The sequence below is a fragment of the Excalfactoria chinensis genome, chromosome 21, assembly GCF_039878825.1.
Source record: "Excalfactoria chinensis isolate bCotChi1 chromosome 21, bCotChi1.hap2, whole genome shotgun sequence".
NCBI classification, from domain to species: Eukaryota; Metazoa; Chordata; class Aves; order Galliformes; family Phasianidae; genus Excalfactoria; species Excalfactoria chinensis.
In genome coordinates, this window is record NC_092845.1 from 5498528 (window position 1) to 5516199 (window position 17672).

At 60.4% G+C, this 17672-nt stretch overlaps 2 protein-coding genes across 9 annotated transcripts in view; one reads left to right on the forward strand and one right to left on the reverse strand.

The window, feature by feature from the left end:
* The window catches only part of KIRREL3 (kirre like nephrin family adhesion molecule 3), a 216406-nt gene extending 211254 nt beyond the window's left edge, over positions 1 to 5152 (forward strand). For 4 of the 6 annotated variants that reach the window (XM_072354975.1, XM_072354978.1, XM_072354979.1 and 1 more), the window contains 5 exons: positions 264 to 299; positions 1654 to 1761; positions 2631 to 2740; positions 4012 to 4098; positions 4327 to 5152. In XM_072354975.1, coding sequence (XP_072211076.1) covers positions 264 to 299; positions 1654 to 1761; positions 2631 to 2740; positions 4012 to 4098; positions 4327 to 4770 — 785 coding nt within the window. In that variant the 3' untranslated portion in view covers positions 4771 to 5152. The remainder of the gene's footprint in view (positions 1 to 263; positions 300 to 1653; positions 1762 to 2630; positions 2741 to 4011; positions 4099 to 4326) is intronic. The other 2 variants (XM_072354977.1, XM_072354980.1) reach the window with 1 other exon arrangement.
* Positions 5153 to 5718: 566 nt separating this feature from the next.
* Positions 5719 to 16239, reverse strand: ST3GAL4 (ST3 beta-galactoside alpha-2,3-sialyltransferase 4). Of its 3 annotated transcripts, none has more exons than XM_072355088.1 (13): positions 16122 to 16239; positions 13785 to 13925; positions 12080 to 12155; positions 9284 to 9362; positions 8517 to 8586; positions 8255 to 8335; positions 8077 to 8174; positions 7811 to 7871; positions 7516 to 7611; positions 7219 to 7408; positions 6967 to 7110; positions 6667 to 6810; positions 5719 to 6590 (listed from the first exon to the last, which is right to left on the reverse strand). In XM_072355088.1, the coding sequence occupies exons 2-13, from the start codon at positions 13817 to 13819 to the stop codon at positions 6504 to 6506; spliced, it is 1161 nt and encodes a 386-aa protein (XP_072211189.1). In that variant the 5' UTR covers positions 13820 to 13925; positions 16122 to 16239; the 3' UTR covers positions 5719 to 6503. The 3 variants fall into 3 exon arrangements, with proteins under 3 accessions (XP_072211189.1, XP_072211187.1, XP_072211188.1); XM_072355086.1 differs by having other exon boundaries at positions 12080 to 12158; XM_072355087.1 differs by lacking the exon at positions 16122 to 16239 and adding an exon at positions 15868 to 15949 and having other exon boundaries at positions 12080 to 12158.
* Between the last annotated feature and the right edge of the window lie 1433 nt (positions 16240 to 17672).

The following is a 17672-nucleotide window of genomic DNA, read 5'->3' on the forward strand; positions in this document are numbered from 1 at the left end:
AAATGAACCCCTTAAAATTAGCCTTGGGCTTCTTCCAACGCAAACACAGCCAGCGGTTTCTCTGGGTCGGCTGCCAGCCGGCGGGAGCACTCGGTGTTGGCCGGGGGTCCCCCCTTGGGGACATCCCTGCGGCGGGCAGGGGGATGCCGTGGGGTGGCCATCCCCTCCATGGGGCCGTGCGCTGGGAGCAGGAGGTGCTCCGAAGGCTGATGTGGGCGCCTGGGCTGTGCACGGCTGTGGACACTTGCTTTATTTTCAAACAGGTACGGAAATGAAATCAGGAGCTGGTATGCAAGCAGGTACGGAAATGCTGAGCTGACGGTGAATGCGAATTGTCCCCAGCCGTCACCACACCTGAGGAGCCGGCATCCTCCTCCCGGCGGGGCTGTAGGGCAGGGCAGGGGATGGGGAGCTGGGTCCTGCTCCGCTCCATGGTGAGCCGCCCTGCCTCTCTGTGCCCCAGCACAGCCCCACTGCAGGGAGTGATAACACAGCCACCACCTGCAGCAAAGTGACGGCCGTGCTGAGCTGTCCCCTCACTTCTCTCTCCTCACCTTTTCTGTCTATATTTCCCAGAGAGCCAAACACCTCCAAAAGTGCCTTCCCCAGGTCACCTGGGGGAGTGCCAGCACCTTGCTGCCGTTCAGCTGGACGCTGCTGGGGCAGTTTGCAGCAAGGCATCAACTTCCTGGTCTGTTTGCTTGGGAAGCTTTCAGTGCTGAGTGCTCAGAGAGGAGCAGAGCAGTGCTATGGGTGCTGGCTTAAGGGACAGGTGGAACAGCTGGAGAGTGGCAGGAGAGCCAGAAAAAGTGTCAGCATAAGCCATGTGCTGAAAGGCTTTTTATAGTGTGAGTGGAGCGGCACAGGGTTGTGTCACTCCGCAAGTCAGCAGCTGGCTGACAGCCCTTGGTTTTGCCATGGCTGTGAGCTGTGGGGAATCGTGCAGGGCACAAATTTATCCCCCATCTGATCCCTCCAGGAAATGGTTTTTCTCTTCAGGCTTAGAAGGGGGTGCTTAGAACTACAGGGAGCCTGGCTGTGGTTCTATGGGCAGGAGGTGGTGAGCTCCCCCAGGTGCAGGATGGGGGTCCCGCTCACCCCATCACGGCCACTCCATCCCTCCCAGAGAGTGAGCAGGAGACCTGTGGTGACAAAGGCAGAAGTGGGCTGATGGCTGCTGTGTTAACCTGTCCCCAGATATCTTACACCCACAGCTCTCACATCTGCCCATGGTGCTGGTGCCCGTCTCCATCCCTCTGTGCAGCCTCTCTCTGATGCCATTTCTCTTCCTTAGCAATGTCACCGGGCCGTCTTCTTTTGCACTTTGCACCCACAGCACTTGAGAGGCAGCCATTCATCCAATAAACAACGTGGTCCCATTGGTAGCAACCAGCTCCTCGGCTCCCTCCTCCCTGCACACGGGGGAAACTGAGGCACAGAGAGGTCAGCGCTGCCCCAGCTGCAGCACGTGGCAGAGCTACGCACTGCGCTCCCTGGGCTCTCACCACCCATAGGGACGTGGTGCTGCAGGGGAGCAGGAAAGGACCCCGATCCCTCCCCATCACCCAGCCGATGGCCGGGAGGGGTCCTGAGCTGGGGAGAGCCCCCCATTGCCTTCAGCCCCGCTCATCTGCGCTCTCCTTCCTCTTGCAGAGTCGGTGCCGATGGCGGTGATCATCGGGGTGGCCGTGGGGGCCGGCGTGGCATTCCTGGTGCTGATGGCCACCATCGTCGCCTTCTGCTGTGCGCGCTCCCAGCGAAGTAAGTGCAGGGTGAATGCAACGGCCAGCCACGCTCCCATTGAGGGGTGGGGAGCGCTGCTGGTTTTCCTCCTTCCCCATCCCCTCCTCATCCTGCCCGCAATCAGTGCCCCAACAACAGCCTGCAAACAGAGCATCCCCACGGGAGGGATTCAGCGGCCAGCCGTAACTCTGGGGTGGCATCTCCTGCTGAGGGCACAGCAGGACGGGGGCTGGAGGCTGTTTGTGCTCTGAAAGCGAAAGGAAAAAAAGGCTTTATGGCACAGCTGGTGTTGTGCTGTTGGTGACATAACGGCCCGGTGTTATTTAGGGGGAGCACTCCTGGAGGAGGACATGCAAGACAGTAATTAGCTTTTCCCTGTGATTAAATACAGAGGCCCTGGGAGCATCATCCCAGCCAAAAACAAAGGCACGAGAAAGAAACGGGGCCTCTCAGCACAACCCTGAGGTGTGGGGCAGCCGGCTGTGGGCAGAGCCATGCTGAGGGGAGGGGATGGGGTGAGGATGGAGCCTCAGAGCGTGGGCACTGAGCTGAGGGCTGCTCGGGTCTCAGATTCACATCCATCCCGTTTCCACCTCGGATTCCTGCTGCTGTTTCTCCTCCCGCTGCTCGCCCAGCTTTTCAAACAGCAGTTCTTCAAAGCATGCCTGACACCTTCAGGGCAGCTGTGTGAGAGCAGGGCTGTGTTTGTCCTCGTGCCTGAAGCGCTGCCTGCGCTCCGTCCATCACTTGGCCTTTGTCCCTTCTGTAGCTGCACCCCATGTCTGGGGGGGACCTTCTGGGCATAGCTGTGCCTGCTGGGCTGGGTCAGGGTGGGCCCTGGGGATGTGTGGTTGCCTGGAGCTGAGCTCTTCTCCCTCTCTGCCCAGATCTGAAAGGAGTTGTTTCAGCCAAGAATGACATTCGCGTGGAGATCGTGCACAAGGAGCCGTCCTCGGGCAGGGAGACAGAGGAGCACCCCACCATCAAGCAGCTGATGGTAAGGACTTCCTTCCCCTTGGTGCTCTTTCCCCCTTTCTTTTCCCTGGGAATCACACTTGCATTGGTTGCTCTGCAGCCATCTGTGACCTGCACGGCTCAGTGCTTTCCACAAATAATTATTCATGCGTCTGTAAATTCATTAACACCTGAGGAGACACGTCATGCTGCCTGATTTGCATATGTTCACGTTATCTCAGCACGATCCCCTATGGGTGGAGGGAAGGCTGCCAGCCCAGAGAGGCCAAAAAGCAAACAGAGCATCCACTACAGCATGCAGGGATGGGGAATGCTGCTCACCCAGGGGGACATGGTGGTCTTTTCCAACCTTAATGGCTATGATTCCATGATGGGCTTTGGTATCACAAGGTGCCACTGGGTTCATCTTTTGGGGCCGCACCACCTCCAGGCGTGGGCAGGATCAAATTCTTCCTGGGAAAGCCCTTGGGCTGTCCCTGGGCCGGGTGCTGCAGGCACGGCAGCTCTGGATGGGCTGCTCCCATTCCCTCACGGGCAGTTCTTTCTTCCACGCAAAACTCAGGTACTTGAATTTATTGCATTTAATAGCTGCATCAAAGGCTTTCAGAAGATGAACAGAAAGTGCCGGAGGGCACATTTCCATAACCACTTACCTCTTAAAAATGGGGAAAAAAGTAAAAGCAGAAGAGTGAGCCCTCTGGGGCGCAGCACTGCGGCTCCGTGCCCAAATTCCAGTGGCCAGAGCAGCGCGATCGATGTGAGCTGAGATAAAAGGCAGCAGAGAAATAGGCCGGTAATGAGCCAGCCGGCACAGCCCCACCTTTCTGGAGGAAGGGTAATTAAAGGCAGCGTGTAATTAATGCACACCTCGCCTCCCATTGTGGTCAGCCTTCAAAAGAGGAAGTAATGAGGTGGAGAGGTGCAGGATCCCTGTGCAGCACAGCCCACGTCAGTGCAGAGTAGAACCCTCCGGGACTCACAACTCACATGTTTTGAGAAGAGCCAGAGTTGGGGATTAAAAAACAAAGTAATCAAGGCTTTCTCATTAATTACGGCACTGTGTCCATGCCAAAAGCCAGCTGGGATTTCTCTTTTCTTTCTCTAAAGTTGTTGAGCAGCCGAGTTCAGGCGGGGAGGAAAGGATGAGAATGCAGAAAAAGAGCAAAAAAAAGGAAAGATAAAAGAGGGGTGGGGGTTTCTCCAGACTGGGATCAGAGAGTTTTGCAGCCACTTTGGAAAGGAGGGACCGACGCTGGTGCTCAGGGTGCTGACATCTGCCTGCTCCTTCCCCAGATGGACCGGGGTGAGTTCCAGCAGGACTCAGTGCTGAAGCAGCTCGAGGTGCTCAAGGAGGAGGAGAAGGAGTTCCAAAACCTAAAGGTGAGCCCCGGGACACGGATGGCCCCCCCCATGCCCCCTCCAGACTGCCCGCCCTGGTGCCACCCCCCGTGCCACCCTGTCCCCACACTGGGTGGGATGTTGGGGTACTGCCAGCATGGCTGTCTGCTCCCTTTTGGGGAACCCATGGTGTCAGGGTGCGGGTTGGGTGCCCCACTGAGATGGAAGGGGTTTGGGGTGACCCCACCAATAGCCCCCACCTGCCCACAGGACCCCACCAACGGCTACTACAGCGTCAACACCTTCAAGGAGCACCACTCCACTCCCACCATCTCACTGTCGGGCTGCCCTGCAGACCTGCGGCCGGCCGGCAAGCAGCGCGTGCCCACGGGCATGTCCTTCACCAACATCTACAGCACGCTGAGCGGGCAGAGCCGCCTCTACGACTACAGCCAGCGCTTCGTGCTGGGCATGGGCAGCAGCTCCATCGAGCTGTGCGAGCGCGAGTTCCAGCGCGGCTCCATGAGCGACAGCAGCTCCTTCCTCGACACGCAGTGCGACAGCAGCATCAGCAGCAGCGGCAAGCAGGACGGCTACGTGCAGTTTGACAAGGCCAGCAAAGCCTCCGCCTCCTCCTCCCACCATTCCCAGTCTTCGTCCCAAAATTCGGACCCCAGCCGGCCCCTGCAGAGGCGGATGCAGACGCACGTTTGAACCACGGGGGACGCTGCGGTCCCCATGGGGCTGTGGACCCTCCGCTGGGACAGTGGCGCTGGAATCAGGACCCAAGAGTGGGGCGATGGGGCTGAGCACAACCCCGCTGAGGACATAGGGCCTGGGGACACTTCTGTCCCTGTGCCCACCCCACCGCTCCACCTGCCCCCACCCAGCTCCCTTCCTTCCTTCTTGGTGTTCGGTGTCCATAATTATAGAGTCCGTTTTGGGGGGTCCCGTCGTGTGGGATTTGGGGTGGGGGGGAACACGCCAGCGGGGACGGGGACCCCCCGATTGCCCCGGGAAGGGCCTCACCGCGCTGTACGGCGGGCAATACAAGAGGTGTTTCTCGTGGCATGACTGGGCTGATGGCCTCGCCGCGACAAAGGCTGTGATGGCAGCATCTTTGGGGTCACTTATCCTTGTGTGACCCCAACAGGAGCTTGGTGGGGGGGCAATAGGGAAAGTGGGTTCGGAGGATGTCTGATCCAATGGGGAAACTGAGGCACGGGATGGCCACAGCCAGGGTGCTGCTGGTGGTGACACAGGAGCCAGGACGACGTGCTGGGGACACAGCAGGTAAGGACCCAGCAGGTAGGGAGGGGACATGGGTGCTGGACACAGAGCACAAGGGGACAGGTGTGCTTGGGGACACATACACAGGGACACAGAGCCAGGAACATGAGGACATGGATGTGGTTATTGGGACAGGGCCTGGAGTCATGGGGTCAGGGCAGAGAGACACACTTGGGGGGTCACTAAGCTTGAGGACTTGGAGGCACAGCACACGCACAGGGACACATGGACATGTGCATGGGGACATGAACACAGGGACACTGGGACAGGGCAAAGGCTTGAAGACAAGGGGACACGGTCACACAGCAGGGCAAGAGTGGGGTCTCAGTCACTCCCTCACCCCCCCTCCAGCCCCAGCACAGAACAACCAGGCCAGATGCACCAGGACCTTTATTGGGTGCCAGCAGGAGCCCCCCAACACCCCAAGGTCCATGGGTCCCAGGGCCCCCCTCCCCCAAATCCTGGAGGATGCAGGATTACATGTGAGCAAGGCGCCCACGGTGGGACAAAAAGGCACCTTTGGGGAGGGGGGAGCCCCCCCCAGCACCCCTGGAGCCAAGAGCCCCCCCTGCACGAGGCCACAGAGGGGGGAGGCCCCATGATAAATAATCTTTTAAATTAATTAAATTAATCTGCACCGCCGTGTCGCCCCCACACCTTCCCATGGGCCACCCAGGGGTGCTGCAGGGCTGAGCCCCCCACACCAGCACTAATGCAGGGGGCTGGGCCAGCGTGTAAAAGGAAAATAAAAAAATGAGGGGGAAGAAGGGAGGAATTAAATACTGGGGGTGCCCAGCTGGGAGGAGTCTGGGACTCCCCAAGGACCCCCACACATCAGCCCCTCCTCAGGCTCCTCATCCCAAATGTAAGAGGATCCAGGAGAAGAGGGGGGCTCCAGTGCACCCTGCTGTGTGACCCCAGACCTGCTGGGGGGTGGGTCCTCTCCATCCTCCCCAGAATCTCTCCCAAGTCCTCACTAGTTTCAGTGTTTCCATACGAAAGGTCCCCATTGAGGGGCTCCCTGCGCCCCCGGGGCCAGCAAGCCGGCATAGCCCTCCTACTGCCACCAGCAGCGCGATGGGCACAGTGACACCGGCTCCTCCAGCACCACCGCAGGCTCCGAGGTGGGGACGTGTCCCTGTGTAGCCCCACTGCCCTCAGAAGTAGGTGAGGTTCTTGACCAGGCCCAGTTCCAGCATGCGCTTGATGGCCACCGCCTCATGTGAGATGTTGTGCTCCGAGGCCTGCGGGACAGCAGGAAGGGGTGAAATGGGAGCCGTGCCCCAGGTCAGGGGACAGGCACAGCAGGGGGACACTTACAGCCATGGACTTGAGCGTGATCTGCTCATAGTAGTGGATGGTTTGCTTCTTGTTGGCTGAGTCAGGGTACCCAAAACCTGCAATGTGCACCAGGTCGCAGAAGTGGAGAGCCAAGGTGATGGCCAACAGCCCCGTGGTTGGTTTCTGGGGGAAAGATGGAGAAGCCATGGGCAGGATCCCAAAACCCAAACCTCTCACAGGACACGGGGCCAGCAGCATCCTTCTGTTGGTTGGAACCCAGTAACAATCCCACAGAGTTTGGCACAGCGGTGCTCAGCTGTCACAAAGCCATGCCATTACCTGTTTGACCTTCCGTGGCTGCTTCATGGGGAGGCTGAGCAGTTTAGCAGCAGTTACTTCCATGTAGTACGGGTTGAGGATGCGCACTTGCTCCGGGTTGGCATCCCAGATCAATGGGGGCTGCTTCCAAAACCCTTTACGAACCTGGAAGAGGATGGAGACCTCCCACTAAGAGGTGAAGCCCCCACAGCGCTGGGGGTGAAGGCCATGGCAGGGCTGCCCCTGTGGGTAGTGGTTCCCCACCACACTTGCCCTCTTCTTGTCATTGAGAATGGCCTCCATCCACTGGAAGTCCATGGGCTTGAAGGGCACCAGCACCAGCAGCGTGTCGGGGTTGTTCTCCACCTGAGGGTCAAAGTGGGCTGACTCAGGGTAGAAGAGCCTCATGGTTGTCCTGGAGCCCACGTCCTGCTCATAGCCGTGCACCGGTGCGTTGTTCAGCCTGGGGGACAGGGATGTTGCTCAGCGGGTGATGAGTGACACGTGGCAGGCACCCACCGGTGGCACTGGGCAAGGATGGGTGGCCCACAGAGACACTCAGGGCTGTACCTGATCACCACATCGTAGGTGTTGATGGTGTCCCCCATGGAGCTGTTGCGGAGCCGGTGCCCGTTGCCCACCACCACGCACCTCCGGCACTTCAGGCTGTGGGGGAAAAGCAGCTCAGAAACAATCACGTCTTTAACCTCAGAGGGGTTTCAGCCCTGCCTTGACTACACTGCAAAGCTCCCCGTGCACCATCCCTGCTCCCAGGTGGCCAAGCTGGCCAGGTCTCTGGTGATGCCTTTGCACAGCTTCACATGCAAATGTTACACACCCCCAAGGGTAACCCCTGCTGCATTACCTCTGGATGCTCTCGGGCAGCGAGTAACTGGTGATTGACAGCAGGCGCAGGAGGACATCCTCTGCAAAGCAACAGCGAGGGGAAGGTGACAACGGCTCCAGCAGCACTTCAGTGCCCACCCCACCCCCGTGTGGCCGCTAACCCCCATGCTCCACAGCTGGGGACCCATTAAATGTGCCCCCACTTTTGTAGGGACCACAAACAGGGAAGCAGACACCCACAGACGGATGGGCTCCCCCCCCACATTCAGGGAGGCGGTGGCTCACCGCTGCCTTTGGTGCCATAGGGCAGCTCGTAGAGCGACGGCGTCCTCACCCAGAAGTAATCCTTCAGCTGCAGGAAGAGCGGGCGGTCCCTCGTGTAGCTGCAATGAGTGGGGGGGGGTGAGGCTGAGGGACGGGGTCCTGGCCGTGGCGCCCCAGGGACCCCCCTCCCATTACTCACTTCCCGATGAGCTGCGCTGCCTTCCTCTCCACCTCCCCAATGGGACACACAGTCTTGTTTTCTTGCACAGGGAAATAAAAGCTGCGAGGGGAGAGATTAGAAGCGGCTCCCACTCCTTCCCACAGGAAAAGCAGGGGGTTGTTTTTGCTGCTCGCCCCCACTGGCTGCGCAAACACCACAAGAGCTGTGGGGTATCCGGCCCGTGCTCTGCCAGGGATGGGATCAGCAGCACGCTGTGCCCGCACCCCAGGGATGCACATACCTGTCCTCCCGGTATATCGAGTACCACACCATCACCAGAAACAGCGCCAGCACTCCCAGGATCTTCCCTCCTGTGAGCCAAGAGAAAAGCTTCAGCACAGGGAAGGGGGGCGTGGGAACCTCGAGGACAGACAGGAAGGAAAGGGGCGCAGGGAAGCAGAGCGCTCACAACCGCACGGCGCAGCGCAAACTGCCCCCCCGAAAGGATTTTCCTCCTCGGGGGGTTCCCACGGAGCGCTCTGCTCTGCCCCACAGCCCTGAGCGAAGCGCTCCGAGCGGCCGCTGGGTGTCAGCATCGGGGAGCAGCTCCGCCGCCGCGAACATCCGCAGCCGGGCAGGAGCGACGCGCCGAGGAAGCGGTGCCGCTCGCGGAGGCTTCGGGGACATCACGGGCGGTGAAAAAGGGCTCCGCCATCTCCAGTCCTGCCGCCATCCCCCCCCCGTGTCCTGCACCGCGTCCCGATCGGTGCCAGGGTTACGGGTCGGGGCGGAAAAGCGACGTCTGTGCACAGACGGGATGAAGGACCCGTCCGACACCCCAGTTCCACACCAGCACCGAGAAGGGACTCTATGGGGAGCTGAGCCCACACTGGGCGGGCAGAGGAAGGAGAGGAAAGAAACCCCACTTCGTGAGAAGAGCAGATGGGGACACGATGCTCGCCCACTCAGCCCCAGTGCTGTAACCCCACCACAGCGACCACCAAGCAGCCCCCGGCCCTGAGGGCACCAGCAGGAGAGGGGCTGGCAGTGCGCACAGCGAGCACTCACGGGACTTATTGATCATCTTTATCAGCAGGGCAGGCATCAGCCGAGGGCCGGAGCTCTCATCGCAGCCACTGCCGCTCACCTGGGGGGGGAGGGAGAGATGTATGGATCAGGGAATCACTGAGGCTGGAAAAGACCCCTCTGATCCCCAGCCCACCCCACTGCGCCCACATCCCTCAGCGCCACAACCCCAAGGTTCCAGCACAGTTCCTGGTCACTTATCCCTTTGCACTGCAAATGCCAGCAAGCAGTGGCACAGTGCATCCCTATGGAGGTCTGCAGATCGACTCACCATGGGGAGAAGATCTGGGGATCACCCAGAGGAAAGCTCACTGCCCTCGAGGATGGCTCCAGCTCTGTGCCACGTCGATGGGCACCTCCAGCCCGATTTTACCACCCCAGAGCACAACCTGCCCTTGGCACATCTCCCAGCAGGGTGTGGAGGTGCCTGCCCTGCAGCATTCATCAGCCAGGGCTGCACCACAGCCACCGCCCCAGGGATGTCCCGTCCCCATGGGGGGGTGTCAGCCCCACGGCAGCACAGACAGCAGCCACAGCACGAGGGTGCAGCAGGCATTTGCTTTGGGGTATCACCAGGAAACAGATTACGGAGGGGAGAAGAAGGATGGAGCACTGGAGCCCAGCTCTAACCTGCCTGATCACCAGCTGGAGGAAAGAGACGGGCACAAACCTGAGACAGGACGTGGAGCACATAAAAACGTGTTAACAGTGCTGATAAAGGATAGGAAAAGGTGTTGCTCGCTCCTTGCACCTGTCTGGTGTTGAATCATATCTCCTCCATAAAGCACAGGTAGCAAACAATGGGGAACCAGCCCTGACACCTGACGTGTGCACCCGAAAAGGAAACACATTTAAAGGAGGGATGAGAAACCCACAGATGCCCCATTGCTGGGCGCCCCGCAGAGCTGCTCCCCGAGCAAAAATCTTTCCTGTTGGCTTCTGCCCCAGCACTGACTGTGCCAGCAGAGCCTTGCACAAGTGGTGCTCCCCTCCCCGCAGGTGAGATGTTCCAGCAGCGCTAAGCAGGCTCTCAGCCCGCTGTTTGCTTTTACATTCCAGCTCTTTTTAAACAGTTCTCTCTTTTTCTTCCTCTTTGTGATCCTTCTCTCTCTCTCCAGGCTTGTAGGCACAAGCCGGCCGATATGCAAAACCAACCCGAGGCAGACGCAGACAGTGTGGTTTGGGGAGCAAAGCAGAGCACAGCCGGCCCCACACGGAGACCACAAAGGAGGGGTTTGGGAACGAACCCAGCCTGGCAGTGCCCGACCTACAGCAGCATCCCGAAGCAGGATGGTGTGCGCAGACCCAGCTCACACAGATGCTGGATGCTCGCTGCTCCCGCAGCATCCCCAGGTGAGATTTGGGGTTTCTCCTCAAAGAGATGAGCAAAAAGCCCCTATTCTTTGATGTCTGCACGGCGTTACCTCCACAACAGCCCCGGGCTGAGCGTTATCACCCTGCTTAGAAGCTGTGCCGACGCATCGCCCTTGCCGCAGGCTGAAACTTTGGCACAGAGCTTCTCACCCCAATGCTGCACAACAAACAGCCAGCACGGATCAAACGGGACGCAGCAAAGTGCCAAAGGTCTGCAAGGAGCAGAATGCGGTGCCACAGCCCTGCTGCACGCAAACCCCCACAGGTCCAAAGCAAAGGGGCTCAGCTTCCCTGCAATCCACTTTGGGAACACGGGGTGGTGCAGCCTCGGAGCTCCCCAACCCAGCGCTGCGCAATGGACCACCCGCAGCCCCCCATCACCCCCCAGGGGCACTGAGAGCAGCGGGGTGGGGATGAAGGGCAGCGCTCCAGTGCCGACATGAAATCAAACAGCTCTGCGGGATTTACTGCTTCAATCACCAGAGGGATCCATCAGATGTCAGCTGGTTGCCTTGGCACCACGGTGCGCCCGGCCTCCCCAGCAGCACCTCCCAGTGCTCCAAACAAGAGGGAGCAGCCCAAGAGCCACCTCCAGCCCCACGTACCCCTGGCTGCAGGCTGCTGGTGCAGGCTGGGTGGCATTGGCATTCCCACAGCAGCACCCGCCCGGAGGAGATGCTCATTGCTCTGGGGATATGGGATGCACACAGAACACATCATGGTTTGCCAAAAGGAGATGTGGGATAGGCACGTATCCCAGCTCCAAGGCGGCTTTTGGCACGCTGAGGTGGGAGCAGAGCCATCCCATCAGTCAGGGGGTGGTACAGAGGTGATGGGGAGCACTGTGCCATGAAGAAACTGAAAAATAAATGGGGAGCAGCTCCTCACCCTTCCCTGTTATCATGACACCTATCCACCACATGGGGATTTTCCAGGCTGGGACAGAGACCTTATGGGGTGGCTCAACACCATCAGGAGCAGTTGCTGTAAAGAATGTTTAAAGCAAACTTAATTGACCTTGAAGAAAAAATACAGTATTTCCTTGGCTCATGATACCAGAGCCCTGTCAGCGGCTGGTCAAAGGACTACAATAGGAAAAAGAAGCTCTGATTTTACAGGCAGGTTAAGCCTTTGCATAATATTTGCTTGTGACTAAGGAACAACGTGGGCTCCGCCAGCGCTCACCCCTGGGCCACCCATGACACATCCCAGGTCATCAAAACAAGACACCCCTCTTGACCGTGCTCCAAAGGTGCCAAATCCCCTCCCTAAGCAGCACACGGCCCACCAGGAGGGGCTGCAGCTCTCCAAAATCAGCCCCCAAAGCACATGGCCACCAACCCAGCACAGGGCGCCCAGCGGGGCCAGCAGTGACACCCAGCCCCACACCCCCATGGTACTCACGGTCCTTCCACGCTGTGCGAGCAGAGGGGGCAGCAGCTCCGGGGGCTGCGGGGCTATGGAGCCATCCTCTCTACCTCTGCTGAAGGAAAAAGGGAGAGCCTCAGCACGGGGCAGCTCAGAGCCCATCCCAGCGCTGCTCACCACGTGCTCAGGGGCTCTCTCTGTGATTCTCTGCCTCCTTTGCTTTCCCCAAACTTTCCATCTTCCACATCCTCCCCGCAGTTTGGAGGAGAAAAAAATCCAATTCCTTCCAGAGCAAAGTGTCCGTACACAGCAGCACCTCTCCTGCTTTCCAGAGAGAGAAACTGCCTTCCCCACAGCTGCTCTGCATCAGCCTTAATTACCCAGATAACGAGGAGCCAGGTGGGGCGAGGGTAAGGAGCCAACCCCAGCCGGGCTCCATCGTTGGGGTCAGGTGTGCGCCAGCATCGTGTTCCCAAGTGCGGGCTGGATTTTGGGTGGCCCTGGAGTGGAACGGGGGCTGGAAATGGAACGGGAGCCGAGTCAGCCCTTGTGGGTGCTGCTGGCTGAGGGGCAGGGAAGGTTTCCATCCCACCGGGGAAAAAGCCACGAGCACGGAGCGTTCTGCTGGCAGCCATCGGGACCAAAACACTGCGCAGAGCGGAGCTGGGTTTGGCAACACTCAATTTTGGAGGGGAAAAAGGGGAAAAAGAAATAAAAAGAAGAAGAATTCCAGCAGTGACGAAACATCCCATCCACGGCACCCGAACAAAAGGGCCTTTCTTCCCATCCCACGTTCTCCCCGCTCCGAAGCAGCCAAGCACCGCTCCCAGCCAGGAGATGGCGGGGGGACCTCAGCTCACAGCTGGAAAGCACCCGCAGCACAGAGAGCCTCTGCACAGCAACTGCTGTGCCACCCCACTGGGACTGAGCACCCAGAGCCCGCTCACTGCTGAGATGAGCAGGCGGTTCTCTGCACCCATCCCAGTTCACACAGGGCCCCACACTCTCCCCTACCTCCTTCCAGCCCCATCCTGCTGGAGGAAAGCATAAGCGCATGCAGCAGAGACGATGGGCAGCCAGCTCTGCTACCTGCAGGAGCTCACCCCCATGAGTGCACCATCCCAACACCCAGCACGTGTGCACCAGGCACTGCATGATGCCCAAGGAAGGGCTGCAGGGCAGGCAGCTGGTGCTGGAGCACAGCCTTTGTACCTCCAGCTGTAAGCTCCATTAAGGAGAACAGCCCCCTGGAGAGCTGCCGGAAAGCACTTTGTGCAGTGCAGCACCAGGGGATGCTCCCTGCCCTGCAGCCCCCCACCCTGGGAGGATGCTGCAGGGTCCCAGCAGAGCTCACCAACCCAGCAGCACGTTTCCCAGTCTCCCAGTAAGAGTTCTGTCCCTTCCTACTGGCACATGCCCCATCCCACCCCAGGTTGGTGGCTTCAAGCATCCCCAGGACCTCCCCAGCAGAGGCAAAGAGCAGCTTTTATTGCACCATCTGCACTTTTATCACATCATCTGCTCTTCCCTATGCCTCCAACTTTCACAACATCGACAAAACCCACCGTGCAGGAACCTGCCTAAAATCACCCCAAACCTCCCCAGAGCAGCTCAGCCTTCAGGATCAAAGCCAGCAATCTCCCCCACACCCCTCAGTGATCCCACCAGGTAACCCAAACCCTTCTGCTGCACTAGGCAGGCCGCCGTCCCCACGTTGCACTGCGGGCTGGGGGTTCCCTACCCGTCCCGCTGATGGCTGCGTTTCCCTTTGCTCATTTTCCACCCATCTTTAATTCATCGACCGCTCGTTCCTCCCCGGCTCGATCAGGGCGGGCTGCTCCTGGAAGGCACCATCCCTCCTCATGGCGAATCGAGTCGCTTTCTTTAAGAGAAAAAACAACACAATCGTGATCACAGTCATAACCAGAACAGAGCCAGAAGGGACTCGGGCTGTAACGGTGCTGCCACGCACTGCCCCATGTCAGCCCCAGGTCAGCTCGGAGCTGCACGTGGCATCAGCACCAAATGCTGCTGTCGTCAAACAAACCTTTCTGCCTCTTCAGGGAGGGCAGCATTCCTGATCCTGCAAGCATGAAGGGCTGTGGGCACCCAGCAAAGGTACGAGGACACCCAATGCAAAGCAAATAACCACAGGCCTGGGCAGGGCGTGCGTGCAGGAACCGGAGCTGTGGGTCTCCAGCACCTCGTGCCCTACAACCACTGCTGAGCATCCAGCCCTATGGAAACGGGCAGGGAAACCCAGGAAGGGGCACAAGGCAAAGCAACAGCGAGCTGAATGCCGGCCGGAGGGATAAGCTCTTGATGATGGCCTCAGTTACTGAACGTCTGATGAGCAGTTTAACCGCCCCTGGAGAAGCCTTGGTTTGGAGAAGGCCAAGAGCGGGTTTTCCATCAGCAAAACCCCAAAACGCACTTCAGCAGCGGGATGTGAAACGAAGCTCCCCGGGGCTGCTCGGCCGCACAGCACGGGGCGGCTGGAGACATTTTGCAGGAGGAGCAGCCGGAGGAGCCGGAGCAGCATCTGGAAGTGATCGCAGCGAGAGCCTCTCCCAGCGGCACAGCGGGGAATTCCAACGGCGTGAGCTCAGGTTCGGGGCTGCTCCGGGGAACCGGCAAGGAGCAAACGGGACGGAGCCGCGGGGTGCGCAGCGCTGCCCGTCACACCTGGGCGCAGCTCCGGGGCACATCCGTTTCCCATTCGGTTTCTCGGAGCAAACCTCCAGTCCCACCCGCAGGAGCCAGGAGCCGCCAGCACTGAGCACGGGGAGGGCGCAATGGGAAAAGCCAACGAAGGCACTGAGGTCATCGCGGCGGTCGCTTCCGTCTGATGGATGGAGGAGGCGAAAACCCAAGGAGCCAAACCCAAAGGAGGCACCGCGGACATCGCTGGGAAAGGGCTTCAATCCGCACCTCCATTCAATGGATGGACGCTGTGGTCACCGCCCCGTCCCTGCCCTGCACACAGCTGTGAGCATCGCTGGCACAGACGGACACCCCGAGCCCAGCAGTATCCTCCTTCCCACTGACAGCCCTCATCACCCGCATCCCTGTGGGACCGAGGGCTATTAACACATCGCCTGGAGCTGGAGGAGCAGCGGCCTTTAACGATGCAGATAATTAAGCACAGGCGTTAGGAAGAGTCCAGCAGCTCCCACCCTATGGCTGGTAGCAACGTCAGGAGCTCAGTGCAGCCCTTAAAGCATCGGAGCTGCCAACAGCCGAGCAGGGCTGGGACCTCCCCGGGTCCTGTGGCACGGAGCTGCAGCACAAACCCAGCACGGTTCCCCCAACATCGGGCGCTCAGCACCTCATCTCACCGCACACGGACCGCGGCCACCGAGCACCGTGCGCCCATACGGGAGCAAAACAAAGCCCCCACGGGAAGAACCCCTTTGTCCTCCGTTAAGAACAATGACACCTCTCCAAACAGCCGAGAAGTCCCACCGACGTTCCCCTTTGGGGTGAGAATCGCCCCGTCCCCAGACAAGCCCCGCTCTGCTGCGCGGCCGCAGCTGACAGCCAACGGGCGGCAGCTCTGAGCTCCATCCCCGCGGATGCACCGGGAGCGCTCCGGGGTCGCACCCGGCCTTGGGACCCCACATCCGCGCCCTGCGAGACCCGCGGCCCGACCCGCAGCGCCGCCGACCATCCCAGCCGCGTTCCGGGCCGGCGGGCAGCGCGCCGGTGAGCTCCGAGCTGGGATCCTTACGGCAGCGCCCGGCACACGCAGCGCAGCCCGAGGCGATGCGCGCTTTGCGGGGCTGCTTTGCGGGGCTGCTCCCCGGGCGCAGCGCTGCTCGCACCGTTTGGGTTCCGTCGCTCCCGGCCTCGTTCCCGTTCACAACGACACGAAGATACACGGAAAGCAAAAGCACCGCATCGCCGCTCCGGCTCTGCCCGGCACCGCCCCGCATCGCGGCCTCACGCACCGCACCCCCCGCGCACCCCAACCCCCCCCCCAGCTCCAAAAGCAACGGGACGAAGCTCAGCGTTTCGCAGCGCTCTGCGTTCGCCCGAGTGCGGACCCGCGGACCCCCGCTCCCCCCCCAACACTCACCATGGGGCGGCCGGGGCTGCGCGCTCGGAGCGAGAAGGGCCGGGCGGCGGGGCTGACCGGGGCGGGGGGGGCCGGGCGGCGGGGCGGGCACGCCTGCGCACACAGCGATGGGGCGGAGGGAGAGAAGGGGCGGGGGGACCAACGGGGGCGGGGATGCGGCCCGGACCCACCGTGAGACGGAGCGGGGGGGTCCCGTATCCGCCGAGGGCGGGCGGTGGGAGGCGGTGGGAGGCTCGGGCGGCGCCTTCAGGGCGGCTCCGCCACCCCGAGAGCAGCGCGGGGGGTCCCAGAGCTCGGAGCAGCCCCCGCCGATCCGCGCTGCTCGGGGGCTCCGAGCGGAATCGTGGCCGCCGTCCGGCCCGGGGTTTCCTTCGAGCCGAGACCCCACGCGCGTTCACGCGGGGCCGATGGCAGCGGAGCAGCTGTCCGTAATTGCGCCTTAATTACCATCAGCTCGCAGCTGATCCGGGGGTAATTACTGAGGCCGCGGCTCAGCGGGGGAGCCGGGCTTGCTCGAAGGATCTTCAGACCCATCGGTCTCTTGGGTTCCCCCGCGAGGTTTATTGCATCTGAAAACGATCAGCGGCGTTCAATAAAACTCCGGCAATAACAACGCATCCCAAACGGCCGTTTGTTCCACGCTCCCAAGGCAGAACGTGGGAGAACTGGGCAGGACGCGGCTCAGCCTGACGGTCCGCAGCCCCGACCCCAGCTGTGGCACCACGACAGCGCGATGGATTACGGTGTGATGGAGCACAGCGGTGTGACGGCACGGTGACACGACGGCACCAGTTACAGCTCCCTAAGAAGCCATAACGTTGCAACGCCCGGCTCGGGGCTATTGGGACCAGGGGGGATCCCAGCAGTGAAAGGGCTTCAGGAGGGTAGGGCTGCAAAGCGGGGCGGTGCAGATCTGCTCCAAGCTCTGCAGGGCTGTGGGAAACGTGTAACAAGAAGGAAAAGCTCCCCTTGCAGGTTAAACCCCCCCAACCACACGCTGCGTTTTTGCAGGAAAATAAGCAAATCTGACAAGAGTTGGCTGCATTCAGACACTGCCTCTCCCTGCTGCTGAAAGGTACCAGGGAACGGCCTGACCTGAATTTCTATTCATCAGATGAGAACAAAGCCCCGGGCATCTCCTGTGACGCCACTCGGGACCGCTCCGTTACAGAGCAGCCCTGCAAACAAGGAATTGCAGTTGTTTTTTTTGCCCCCCCGGAGCAAAGCAGTCAGCAAGAAGGAAAGCCAACGGAAAGCTGCCACCCCAGAGTGCTGAGAGGAGCACACAGCTGGACGGGCAGCACCACGATGCCTGCAATGACAGCCCTGGTTACCAGCTGACCAGAAACCAGAGCCCTGGCTGGCAGTGAGAACTCGGGCAGCTTTCAGAGGTTCCATCCCTTGGTGAGGAAGCAGGGGGCTGTGCGGGCAGAGCCCGTCCTTGTGCCGTCATCTCCAGGGCTCTGCAGAACACCATGGTATGGATGGGGGAAGGTGGACGGGCACAGGGTCCTCCTGGTGCAGCCCCTCGGAGGAGCCCAGGCTGCTGTC

Bases quoted from the DNA above. Each gene is read 5' to 3' on its own strand.
- ST3GAL4 (XM_072355086.1), bottom strand. From the start codon at position 13,819: ATGAGCAAAGGGAAACGCAGCCATCAGCGGGACGG. The intron at 7,111-7,218 runs GCAAGTGTGGTG...ATCCTCTTCCAG, and splicing joins TTCTCAATGACAAGAAGAGG to GTTCGTAAAGGGTTTTGGAA. The intron at 6,811-6,966 runs GTAATGGCATGG...TCTTTCCCCCAG, and splicing joins AGCCACGGAAGGTCAAACAG to AAACCAACCACGGGGCTGTT.